The sequence below is a fragment of the Cyanistes caeruleus genome, chromosome 5 (assembly GCF_971803275.1).
Source record: "Cyanistes caeruleus chromosome 5, bCyaCae1.hap1.1, whole genome shotgun sequence".
In the NCBI taxonomy this organism is placed as follows: domain Eukaryota; kingdom Metazoa; phylum Chordata; class Aves; order Passeriformes; family Paridae; genus Cyanistes; species Cyanistes caeruleus.
The window spans coordinates 6,217,807-6,231,214 of NC_141705.1; the positions used below are offsets into that span (position 1 = coordinate 6,217,807).

Sequence of the window (13,408 nt, forward strand, 5' to 3'; positions counted from 1 at the left end):
TCGGCCCCCATTGGCTGCGCGCCGCCACGTGCCGCCCCCGCCCGCGCGCCGGCTCCGCTACCTGCGGCGGGGCCGCCCCGCGCCCGCGCCTCATAGAGCCGGGGCCTCCGCTCCGCACCGCGCCGGCTTCACCGCGGACACCGCAGCGGGGTCAGCGCCGGCCCAGGCCGATGCGGCGGCGCGGGGCCTGCGGGCTCGGGCTGGAGCAGTCTGCAGGATGTGCGCCAGCGCCAGAGCTTCCAGGTCTCTCCCTCCCTTCCACGCAGGGAACAGAGGGGATGGGGAGGTGGGGGCTGAGTTCTGGAGGAGATGGGTGGTGGAAGTCGTGTTTGCCTTGGGCTGTAGGGAGAGGATGTCTTATCTGCGGCTGTATTGAGTTGTTCCTCTGGAGTAAAATTTATAGGCTTCTGCTTCTCTGCGGGTTCCGATAGGCGTTTTGTGAGGGATTCTGTCTTTTCATGCTTGGAGTGATGTGAATGCAAACCAGATACGGCTTCTGCTGTTCCTGCCAAAACCTTTCTATTTGCTTCAGCGCTACTCACTAAAGAGTTTCCTGTTTTTTCCCTTTGTGCCGAGATTTGTTTTGCGTTTATTTTTTCTATTTCAATAGGTAAGATCAAAATATAAGGCTGCTGGAGGAGGGATGTTGATTTTGCCGTTCTCTTTAGTGAGGGAAATTATTAGGAAATGTTCTTAAAATTACTGCATATAAACAGCTCTGAGGTGGAAAATGACTGGCTTTGTCTCATTCTGGGGAATAGAGAAGATAAAGATGTATATTCATTATTTCTCTAAAGAAAATTCGCTAACTGCTCTTCTATGCTTCTGAAGTGGATACATGTTTTTAAACTATGCCTTACAATGGAACTGTGCAGATTCAGTCTAGAGAGGGGTGTTTTTCATGCAGGCTGTGTTATTCCATCTGTTATGGTGCAGTTACTATCTCCCTTTTGGATCATGCAGCAGGAAACCTTGAGCTATCTCCCAAGCTCTCCCTCTGCTAGCCAAACTCAGGGAATTTCGTTTAAGAGGTCAAAATGCAGCTGGAGAGTTAGCGCATGAAAGCATTTTGGTGCGTTGTCTGCTTCTGCGGGCTTGATGAGAAATGAGCTCATCCCTCCTCTGGTTTCCTGCAACTTTTTTGGGTTTAGCGTCCTTCCTTCTCTAGAGTTCCAGCAGATTGGCCAAATGATTGACAGGCAGTTAGGAGCAGGATGTAGGAAGACAAACTGTGGTAGCAGAAACTTCCTTTTCCTGAGGAGAATGGGCTAAAACTGTTCAATTTTGTTTGCTTTGCATACTTCAGACAGGAAACATGCCAAGACTGGTGGAAAGTTGGAGCATTTGGTGATCAGGTTGTTTGCTTAGATTAAGAGACCCTGGAAGACTTCAGTAGTTCCTGAGTTATCATAAAGGCTAAATAACTGAAAAAGACACAGACAATGATTCAAACTTGTTATGGTGTAATTTTCAAATGATGTGTGAGTCTGAATGAAACAGAACAGGTTAAAGCATCTCCAGCAGGCACGTCCAGTGCTACAAAACCACACAACTTAACTGGACATAGGACTTCAGGCTCATGGAGGAGTCTTCCCTGTCACAAGCAGCTCTCACTGATAATGTCATTCATAAATTATTGAAGACTTCCTTAAAACTTGCGTAGTCTGTTATTTTCCATTACTCCTATGGGAATACCTATGGGATTCCTTTGCTTCTCAGGAATCTTTTGCCCATAGTCCCTCTTTATGTCCGCTTTTTCCTTTGTGCTTTTGTTTGAAAGGTTTGGTTTTGGCTTTGGTGTTTACATGCTTGATGCATCTAAGGACAAACTCTCAATTTTTGTTTTGCAAAGCTGGACAACCCAAGCTCTCTGTTCTCCTTGGGAGAGGCTCTTCCTTTACCCTTCCCATCAGCACCCTGCAGCCTGTTAGGTCCTGAAGTCTTAGGTTCAGAACTTAAGCATTAAAATTGCTTACAGCTATGTTTTTTTGCTGTATTGCAATTTTATTTTTTGCCTTGTTTTTATGGGAGGTTTTTGGTATCCCCTCTCTTGCTTCTTGCTTCTGTAGGCTCAAGTGTGACTTTACTATGATGTCTTGGAATGTTAAATGATAGTGTGGCAAAAATGCTGCTGTACTATTAACATTGTTCCATAATCCAGTTGTTTGGTGCTATTCTGCTGCATATTTCAGATGTCATATGAAATATCTTGGCTATGTAAGTCTGCTGTTTCCTTAATGCAGTAATGATTAATGCTATGCCCTGCCTTTTCAGACCATTTATTTTAGGGAAGATTTCTCTCCTCAAACTTCCCATGTAAGGAGAAATTGTTTTGGCTTCCTCGCAGAGGGTCAGAAATCTCTTCCACTTGTGCTGGATGACATCACCCAGCTGGTGATAGGTGATGTTCTGGTGCACTGTGCTTTCTTCCTTCCTTCCTGGCTGGCGTGGCTCTTCCTCTGAGTGCTGGAGTGGTGCAGTGCTTCCTCAAGTGTGGATCTGTGAGCCTGGGGAGGAGGATGAGAATGGGGGGATGTGCAAAGGGGGGATTTTGAGTAGCAGCTGGCTGCTGTTATGCTGCAGCTCATTCACTGTGCATGTTTGTGGGCTTCAGCAGATGCTGAGGAGGGGCTGATGTCAGGTTCTGAACATCCAGAGCAGGCAGGCTACTGTTTCTTACACAAGTAGCATGAACGGGAAAAATGGGATTTGCTCCAAAAGGAAAAGGGACGAGAGAGTCTAAAAGCTTCCCTTGTAAGAAATAAATGTTACTTTTTAATAGCACAGTCTTCACAACAGCAATACTTCAAGTCACAGATTTCTTCCTGCTTGGCTGGGATGCTTGCTTTCTGTGGCTTATCTGTGAATCAGAAAAATTCAATATTCAGATTCTGCTTTTGTCTGTCACAAAACATCAGCAGTGCAATTAAGTGTTGAAGCACATCTTGTTGATGTTTTTGTGTTTGTTTTATTTGCTTTTTGCTGTTACTCACTTGAGAGCACCTGAAAGGGGTTTCACAGAAAATTCTGCAATATTTGACTAGAGAAGAGGGTGCTGAGGCAGATGTGAAATTAAGGGAATATCCTTGTTTTGAACATTAAACTATCATTTAGAACCTCAGTAAGAGTTCTTTCCCTATAATATTATTTTAGCAGGCGCTGTTAATGTCCAAAAATCTTCCTGTGAATAATGCTGTGAGGGAGTGATGGTGTTACACTCTGAGTATCTCTAGTTAAGCTGGTAATTGGACCTTATTTGAGCTGAAACCATTTCTTTTGATCTTCTCTCTGGATGACCCAAGGTTAACAGCAATTTGTAACCAAACTATGTGTATCCTTCCTAAAGGAAGAGAGTGCTTAAGTAGACACAATTATGTAAGGTTGTTAATGATTTTATGAGCTGTTGGTTGATATTGCAAAGAGGATGTAGGAGTGACCCATTAAACAATTAGAAGAAAACACAAGTAGAGTGTCACAAGGCAAGGATACAAAAGTCATGATGCCTCTAGGACATTAATGTTGCTTGGTGGTATTCCTGGCTCCCAGAAAAGTAATTTTCACCCATCATGTTGTTGATGCCTGTGAGAGTTTTTGTCAACTGCTCTGAAATTCTCATTTGCTCGTTGTTTCACTTTTTACCAATTGTGTCCACACAAATAGGGTTCAGTAATAAGTTCTCATTTTCTGAGGCGATGGATCTTGACTAAATGAACTATAGATCATACAGACAGCATTGTTTTAAATTTTTATTGTCTGATAAAAAAGCGTTTCCGACCAAAGTGCATTTTGTAAGATGCATTATTCACTAATGTAATCAATATCCTGTTGAAGGTGCTTATGACCATATTATAGGCTAAACCTTCTTCTGCCATCACAGATGTATTCTTCAATTTACCAAAACAACTGACTCCATTAAAACAGATGTCAACTGCTTTTTTCATTCAATAGTCATAGGCACTAAGCAGACAATACTAAAAGAAAGTTTCTGAAGTGTCTAAATATGTTAAACTGCCAACTTTACTGTGGTATTTATATAGTGGGAGATGAAGAAATAATTGGCAGAAGTATTTTTAATTTTTTAATTAAAATTTTTAATTCAATTTTTAATTAAAATTAAATTTGATTTTAATTTTTTTTTAAGTTTAAATTTTTTTTTTTTTTTAAATTTAGATTCATGTTTGTTCTCTGGTGAGATTTCAGTCCCTAATCTGCAACAGCTTCCTGATGCTGTCTTATTATGTCTTGTGATAGGAAGTGGTAGGGTGGTGATCAGGAAATTATTTGAAGATAAACAGCTGTTTTGAGTCGCAATGCTAGATGTAACCAAAAGTATGTATTCTATTACCAGCTGTTGAAACCAGGTGTGGCAGTGTTCTTTATCTCTTCCATGACCCATCCTCCCTCCAGGGGATATCTTCTGTTATTGGGCCATCGAGTCTCACTGCAGGACTGATAAAATGACATCATCCCATTGGGAGATGCTCCACCCAGGGGGAGGAGCCAAGCATTCCCACCTGGATATCTTTGGACACTGAAAACACCACAGGCAGCCTTTCTCCACTGGATCCCAGAGGAGAGACCAGACCCATCTGCATCACCAGTGGACCTTCAGAGGAAAACTACACCTTTCTATAGGATCACTGCTTCAACAGAACCACATCAGTCACTCCAGGAGAACTGCAGCCACCATTTAACCAGACTGCTACCAACACCCTGACTAACAGGGGGTCAGGTTGAATTCTAACTCTGTCAGTGGGTTGTTTTTCTGTTGGTTTTCTTTTCTTGTACTACTGCATTTTAATTTTAATTTCCTTAGTAAAGAACTGTTATTCCTATTCCCTTATCTTTGCCTGAGAGCACTTTGATTTCAAGATTATAATTTTTGAAGGGGGGTGGTGGTGGTTTACATTTTTATTTCAAGAGAGGTTTCTGCCTTCCTTAGCAGACACCTGTCTTTCTTCAAACCAAGACAACATCCAGACTGAATATATTGCTACCAATCATAACAAAAAAGTCTCTCATGCTTTAGCATGTTTCTAGTAAGTCTCCCTCAGCTCATTAACATCACTGGAATTTTTCCTCATGCTTATGGTTTTAAAGGATTTTCATTAAGTCCTTTATGAAGGTATTTCAGTGTTCATTGTGTCATAGAAGGAGATTTTCCAATCAGACACAGTTCCTTTGGGATAACTTGTCTGTTCTTCTTTCTTTGCCTGTCCCGAGTATTTTGTCAGTATGGGCAAATGGGACCATTCAGATGGAAGGCTTTTTACTTTCTTTGAATAGATTTTAAATCCAGTTTCAACATCAAGGTAGGTTGTTAGCTTTCCTGATCTGTTAAACCTGTCTTTGAAATTCAGCTGAAAAATTTGGATTAACTTCTGCAGAAGTCACTGGTAAATTAACCTCATGAAGTCCATCAAGGTCCTGCACCTGTGTCATGGCAATCCCAAGCACAAATCCAGGCTGAACAGAGAATGAATTGAGATTAGCCCTGAGGAGAAGGACTTTGGGGTGCTGGTGGATGAGAGGCTGGACATGACATGGTCTTTTGACAAGGGCACAGAGTGACAGGACAGGTGGAATGACTTCAAACTGACAAAGGGTGGGTTTAGACTGGATATTAGGAAGAAATATTAGTGCTGTGAGGGTGGAGAGGCCCTGGTGCAGGTTGCCCAGAGAAGCTGTGCCTTCCCCATCCCTGGAAGTTCTCAAGGTCAGGTTGGATGGGGCTTGGACCAAACTGAGATAGTGGAAGGTGTCCCTGCCCATGGCAGGGGGTTGGAACTGGATGATCCTGTGATTCCATGAAAGCCAGGCAGTCCTTTACTACACTGCAATTTCTGGAGTGCCTCTTGCTAGAGGATGTTTGTATATTTTCCAGATTGGTTGTTTTGTAACAAGTTCTTCATGTCACAAGTGAATGTTTCAAAATTGTTTTTGTATTAAGTAATACTCTGTGATTTGGATAGATAAAAATACCTGGGATTGCAGTTGTGAGGCAGCAGCTTGGCTGTGCAACACTTAACAGCTGTGGATTACTTTGTGTGTAATGGGGTGCACAACTAACTCTCCTTAGCTTCAGCATTTTTTTCCTTTGCATTATTGTTTTCCCCTTAATTGTTATTGGGTGAGGCTTGATCCACTGTTGGTTTAAGAAGATTTGTCTACCATGTTTTATAGAAACAGAGAGAGGTTATTTGCAAAATTTCTTTTTTATGGTTTGTTTCCAATGAGGAGATAATGTTTGAAAGCATGGGAAGGATCTGGAGGTATCATGCTTTGATAAGGAGACTTGGGAGGGAGAGTCCCTGAGCAGATTTTTGGGCTTCCTGTGCCACAATAGGTAAGCTGGTACAGTGTTTACTCGTCTGTTATTTTGTTCTTTCCAATATTAGATTTACTGATTAATAGTTGTATTCATTGACAAAAATCCTATTACTTAAAAATTCCCTGAATCAAGACTGGTTTGCCCATTAAAGAGAATCGAATGGATCTGTGGGATGGATGTAGGAAGGAATTGGGAGAATTTTATACTGATTTTTGAACCAGTTTTGTAATGATGGCCTTAAAGTAGAACAGAAGATGAATAATTTTAAATTTTTCATATTCTTTGGTATCCTGAGAGGCTCTGCTTAGTGACTGGCTTTGAAGCCTAAACCAGAAAAGCTACCACCTAATTAGTCATTCCTTTCATTCCCTTTTTTAATGTCTCAGCCCTAACGTTTTGATTGCTGTGGATTTCAGTCCTGCAGAAGCAAACAAAATCAATCCTAACTGTAAATGTCACCAAACTGCTTTTCATGTTTTGACATAAATCAATAGTATTCTCTTAAAATATTATATCAATTTTGAAAACCTTAATGAAAATTAATAACTTGTCTATTTGGTCAATAATGAAGTTAGATCAAAATGTGTAATCTTTTCATGGGCCCAATTCTTGGAAATAGTCACAGACATTAATGTTGTAGTTGTCTGTTTTTTGCCATCTGCTTTCTTCAAATGTTTCCAAAATCAATGTGTAAGTTGGTTTAAGTTTTCTTAATTATTCTCTTCTAACTTCTTGCATAAAGTTTTGCAGCATATCTGGGATTTTTTTTGTTTTGTTTTGTTTAAAAACCACAGAACAGAAAATTCATGCAATATTCATTACTGAATGATGACCACATCTCCAATATAGTGTGCCTTGCTCAAGTTTCTTGTGTGAAAACACCTCAGCTTTCCAACCTCGTCTTTCTCTTTTGAAACAAATGTTGCTCGAAACCAAGTAGCTTTTGTGTTATCCTTTACTGATTTTGGAATTATGTTCAAGTAATTTTGTATCTGATTTAGGGGAGGAGGAATGAAGTGAGCCGGTGGGTTTTGTGTATTTTTTAATTAGTTTTAGCTTCTGTTTCAATGCCTTCTGGGGCCCCACCATTCATGATTCTTACATCCTTTACATAAGTGTGACTTTGGGTTTCGTTTTCTTGAATTGCTTTGCCCTTTCGAGCTTCTTGCTCTTGTTACATGAACTTCAAAGGCTGCTTTGTGCGGCGAGACCTTTCTACTGACTGCCTTGTAAAGCTGGGTGTTTCCACTGCTTCTGGTGGTACTGTGAAAGGGGAAATTTTAAGTGGAAGCATTGCCTGTGTGGGGTTGTAGTTTTGGGAGCTTGATGGGAGCCTGGTGAGGATGCAGGTGTGTGCATCATGCTGCACTCGTGTGCAGGCTGTCTGCTCCTGTCCCCGTGCCTGCTGAGAGACCTTGGCTTTGTCTTTGGGTAAATCCAGGTGCTGAACATCACCAAATGCACTTTCCAGGGTGTGGCAGTGGTTAGGTACAACTTGATACATGCTGCTTTTTAGCTTTTAGCATTCCCACATGAAAACACTTCCTGAAGGTTTAAATTAATTGCTTCTGAAATACTCCAAGTGTGGAAATGTTGTCTACTTAAAAATAACAATGAGACAAAAGTAAATCATGGTGGAAAGAATAACACCACAAAAAGCTTTGGAGTGTATTGTATTAATGGACAATTTAGCCTTAGCAGCAGCTTTGCACAGATCACTTAAATTCAGCAGATGAAACAAATTTAAATCCCCTGAGTCCTTGGGGATTACACCACAATGAGTAGGTATAGAAAGGTCAATGCAAAGTGTGGTTGCAATACCTCAGTACTGCTGAGCTGTGTTTTGTACACAAATTGAGACATTTGCATTTGTGGCTCTCAAAACAACTATAACAGGGCCCCTTCCTGAAAGAATGTAATGGTGTTTGTATGCAACAGCACCTTTGATCCTCTGGGATCTTGACTGCTCTGGTTCTCTCTGCAAATTTGGAGATTTTTTAAAATTTTTTTATTTTTTAATTCAGGAAGGCTGTGGGTAAGCTGCACTCTAAGGTGCTTGTTACTGCCACCTTGCTCTTTTGAGCACTCTTACACCATTCCAGCCAGAGGAAGGGCTCATTGACTTGAGTAAGAGTGCAGTAATTAAAAAACAAAATTACCCTGAGTAATTAAAAAACAAAAGCTGTGCTGGACACATGCTTTCTGACTTATGTGTTGGTCTATATGTATTGACTTATTTGAGAAAGAATTTATCTGTCATGATTGTAGCTGACAAAAGTCAAACTGAACTGTTGCAAAGCAAATGAAAACTGACATTGCCACTTGTTTATGTAACAAAAAAATAACATTGTGCATACTATGAGTTGGACTTGGAAAGGATGTGTTGAGGTGATTAATTAAATTCTCTATTTCACTGTTTCTTTTTGCACATCCAGGATGAATGAAGCAGGGAACAACTGGAGTTTATTTTGCTCAGAGGCAAGGATCACTTCCTAATAGCACTATCAGCACTAATAGCACTATTATAATAGCTTATTGCAGTCTTGCATTCCTGTTTGATTCCTTTCTGTCTTCATCACCATCCACCTCTTCAGTTCCTCACTGTCATTCAGATCTCTTGCAGCCTGGTATCAAGTTTGACTGATTCTTTTGTGCAAAATGCATTCTGACCTAGGTTCCTATGGACTGTGATTGAGTTATCTCTTAATGTTTACTCGAGAATTAATACCTGCATTGTTCTCTAGTGAAAATAGGTGAAGCTTGTTTCCTGCTTTTTCATTTTAAAAAAAGTCCCATTTTATGCTTCTCTGCAGCTGTATTTGTGGAGATCTGTGGGGGCTGACAGATGTAATTGCTGGCTTGTTCTGTGCTGTAGCAGCTTTCAGTGGTCGCATCCCTGCCATGAGCTATCAGTGCTGCTGAGTGATCCCATCCCTTTCCCAAACAGTGCTGAGTGCCTCTTGTTTGTGCTGGTGTGAGACAGTCTCCTCTGAGGTGATCTGATGGAATGTCCTCTCTGTTCTGTGGGGAGCTGTCCTGGAGCTTCCACATGGTCTGCAAGCTGTGTTCACCCTCTGCAGCATCCTCTGATGGCAGTTCCTATTGTGTGCTCTTGCTTCATGAACTGGAGCTGCTCCCTGTGCACCCTGATCTCTATGGATACCCATCACCTCTGAGCTGTGTTAGTGTCAAGGTACTGGATGAGAGCTGCTGAGTTGGCTTCTCTGTGTAGTGTGGCAGGAAGGATGTGTGTTGTAAAAGGTGATGGTACCAGTCCTGCTGGGCTGGCACTGAATATCTCAAGGTAGAGCAGTTCAAGTTGGTGATCCATAACTGAACCTGGGATATGGTCCTTGTAACAATTTTTTTGGACATCTTTACCCATCTGAACTTGAATGATTTACTGCCAATTCTAGCTGAGAGCAAACTGATGTGGATGACAGGTGGTGATGTCAACACCCCAGTTTTGCACCCCGTGCTTGTTTTATTCAGCAGTATAGATGCAGCCAGTAAAGATGAGGTGTTGCTCTGAGAAAACGAGGAGCTATTAAGGCTTCATAGCTTCCCTGTAACCTGTTTGTTTGTAACCTGGCTTGTCCTGTGTCTTGACAGGTTGTGTGGTAGATTAAGAGCTGGATTTGATTTCCAGCTTAACTGGTAGAATTCTGGGGGATTGGGGGAATGTCACCCCTTAAATTTCAGTTTACCCAGTTTCAAGACAACCATGATGGTACTGACTTAAAATTTTACAGTGCTTTCAGACCCCAATGGGCTGAAACAAAGGCCTGCAAATGGATGTGACAGCTCACAGTCTGTGCAATTAGTAAATACAGTCAAGTGGGGAATTTGAGGTTCTTAGTGATGCCATAACAACCAAGTTACTTGTGTTTGAGGTACGTGGTCAAGGTTCCTGCTGGTAAAAACCATTAGGGTTTTCCTGCCTTGCTCTGTTTTGTGGGTTGTGATCATTTGCATGTGACCCTGAAAGCATGACTTGACTGCTGCCTGCTCTTCAAAGGGTTTCAGATGCTATTGTTGATCTTTATCTCTCCTTGTCCCACCCTCACAGTGTTTTTTGGCGTTTGACCTTCTACTGGGATTATCAAATTTGTTACTGAGAAATTATGATTATGCCAAGAGACTGGGTCATCTTCTGAATTAGATACCCTTGAAATTTCAGTGGCCTGGATTTGGTATCTGGAGGGGGTACTTCTCTCTCCTCAGCTCTTTCATCCTGGTGTTTAAGAACATCAGTTGTTTGTCCAGTGTTTTCAAGTGGTAATACAGGCTGGTTCAAATGGGTCATATCACCATAAACAATAAAAAGAGGTGGAAAAGAGAATGAGGAAGATCATTCCTAGAGAAAAACCTTCCCTTAGTCTTGCTCTTCTTAGAAATTCTTGTGACAGTACTCTTGGCAGGAGAGCAGAAGAGGTGAACACCTTTGCAGTGGAGAGCAGACAGGGTCAAGTGCTGAGATGAAAGGAAGGAGCAGGGCTGAAATCCTCCCCTGTGGAGCAGCAGGCTGCACCTTTCCATGGCTGGCTGATTAAAGGGAGTGTTGCTCTGGGTGGATAGGAGAGGAAAAACCCTGGCCTGTGTTCCTTCACCCTGGGAAAACCAGCAGGCTCGTTTGGGTGGGCTCTTCATGGGGATTCCATTCTCATGTCTTTGGTTACTGGCAGCAGCCTGGGAGAAGATGATGTGCCAGACTGCATTTTTCTTCCCAAAATCATTATTGGAGCATGCTGATAGAAATTGTGGGAGCAGCGAGATTGTGTCTTGTCAGCTAATGGTCGGTGCCCTGCCCATCTGTGAGGGAACACTGTGCTGCCCTGCTGGGTTCCCCCATGTTCTGTGCAGGGAGCTGCTGCTGTGCTTCCCTGGTGCTGGCAGCCTCCTGGTCCTGCAGTGTGCCAGGAAGAAGTTCCCTCCACACCCTCTCTGGTGCCTGCTGTTGAAGTTGCTAACCATGTTGTTGGGGATGCTGAAGAGGTTTCTGGTAGATTCAGACCAGTGATGGTGAGATATGTTTGCTTGGCCTTGGGGAAACTGGGGAGATTATTTGAAACGTGGGCTCCTGTTTTGAGGATGGCTTGTATGGGTTCTGCATGCTGAAAGCATCCTTGAAGCCTAGTGGGAAGCATAGCACAGAGATTTGATTTTGATTCAGAGATCCTGAATACCCTGAGTGTATTGTTTAGATTGTTTGATCAGATCAAACAAGTGTTTGAGAGTAACTGATGTAATTGGCAATTATTAGACTTCTGGCTTAAAAGGAATGCAAAGTCCTGGCAACATTTTTAGAATCATGTTTTGGTGATGCAGCTGAAATGAGTGAGTTCTTGATCACAAGGAACTCGGGAGCAATTCAGTATTCCTGGCACCCTAGCTAAGAATTGCAGTCTTCTCTGGGAAACAAAGTTGTTGCTCCATGGATGTCCTGTAAACTTTCCTTCAATTCAGCAAAAGTAATGATAACTTTTTCTTTTTTTTTTTTTTTTTACAGCAACACTGACTGACAATAACTCTATCAAGCTGAAAAGTGATCCTTCACCTCCTGTGCAATGGTGTAAGGTGGCTGCACATGAAGATGAGAAGACCAAGCTGGTTTTTAAAAGGTACTCGCAAGTAAGTGTCATTGTCACAGCTACACAGAGGACAGTTGTTCTACCCCCAGCCTGGGCAATTACAAAATGGATGCAGAAATCAAGGCATGGGATTACCACAGGCTGTGAATGGAGGGTTAAGCACACAGCTTTCTGTGGGACACTGAAAACACTTTGTGGAGCCCAGGCTAACTTGTAGTACCTGTTTTCCCCAGCCAAAGTGAGAGTCTAGTACTTCACTCACAAGTATTTCCAATCTTTTTTGTATGCAGATAAATAACAATGCTGAGACTGATAACTGAGGGAATGGCCAGTGGATGTTGAATGGGTATCCTGGGGAGGTGTTTTTTATATAGTTATTTTGTTGTGAAGATTTCTGGAATGCTACATCAAAAACCTTACTCCATACTCCATTGTTGATAGCTTGACATCAAATTAGAATTAAAAGACGTGTGGACACCTAGATCCAGGACCATATTTTATACCTAAAATGTTCACTACTATGATGCCACATTAATTTTTAGGCCTTAAAGCTAAAAAACCCAAAGACAAACTGTTACATACACAGGTGGATATAACCTGGATAGTGCAACCCTAGCTCAATCTGGGGATACTTGATAAATTTCTGGAGGAAAACCAGCCTCATTTGTCAGCTGTGAATTTTCTGCTTGTTGGCTGATCTCCAGGGGTTGCAGCCTAACGTGTTAATGAAACTCTTAGATCACCTTCCAGTGGAAAATCTAATTTAGTTAAGTGAGATGTGAGAGCAGTCCTGTGTTTCCAGGGGTCACCTTGTTTGCAGTCTGTCCTGCACACTGAGTGCTGGGATTGCATGTTTTGTTCATATAGCACAAGCTTTTTTTTAAAAAAAAAATATTGGAAATCTGTATTAACTTCATCTGAAAGAGTTTCAGGAAGCATTGAGCACTTAATAACTTGTACATTTTTTAAAGACATTTAAACAAATGTCCAGTCCTTAGGAAACAATTGGAAATGAGAATCAATAAGAAAGCTCAAACTAAGTACTTGAGCAGCAACCACAACTTTAACCAAATAATGATGTAAGTGTTCTACAGATGGGTTTAAACATGAAATGAGCTAAGTGACATTTTGGGTATCAGCAGTGGTTTTCCTTAGAAATGAGAGATTAGTAACTCAAAACTATGAATAGTCTATGTTCTTGGATTTTAAAGTTGGTTGGACTTTCTCTGCTGCTTTTTTTGGGGGTGTAAGTAACTAAGGCTTTTCAGCCTGAGCATCTAAGTTCTGCAGTCTGGCCTGCCAGTGAGTTGAAAGTTTTGTTTCCATGACCCAAAATCATGCAATTTGAAGTTCCAGCCTTTTTTTCAGCTTGCATGAAAATGTTTTCCAAGATATGATGTTTAAAGAAGAAAAAAAAGTCGCTCTTGGTTTCATTATGTGTGGAGAACTGTTTGACTCATCAGAGATGCATTTAAAGCATATGATG

At 41.6% G+C, this 13,408-nt stretch overlaps 1 protein-coding gene across 7 annotated transcripts in view; it reads left to right on the top strand.

The window, feature by feature from the left end:
* ST3GAL5 (ST3 beta-galactoside alpha-2,3-sialyltransferase 5) overlaps nt 1–13,408 on the top strand; it is a 45,894-nt gene that overhangs the window by 22,420 nt on the left and 10,066 nt on the right. For 3 of the 7 annotated variants that reach the window (XM_086891402.1, XM_086891401.1, XM_023925687.2), the window contains one exon: nt 11,841–11,962. In XM_086891402.1, coding sequence (XP_086747528.1) covers nt 11,919–11,962 — 44 coding nt within the window. In that variant the 5' untranslated portion in view covers nt 11,841–11,918. Of the gene's footprint in view, nt 1–18; nt 244–11,840; nt 11,963–13,408 lie in introns of those variants that run through there. The other 4 variants (XM_086891400.1, XM_023925684.2, XM_023925686.2 and 1 more) reach the window with 4 other exon arrangements.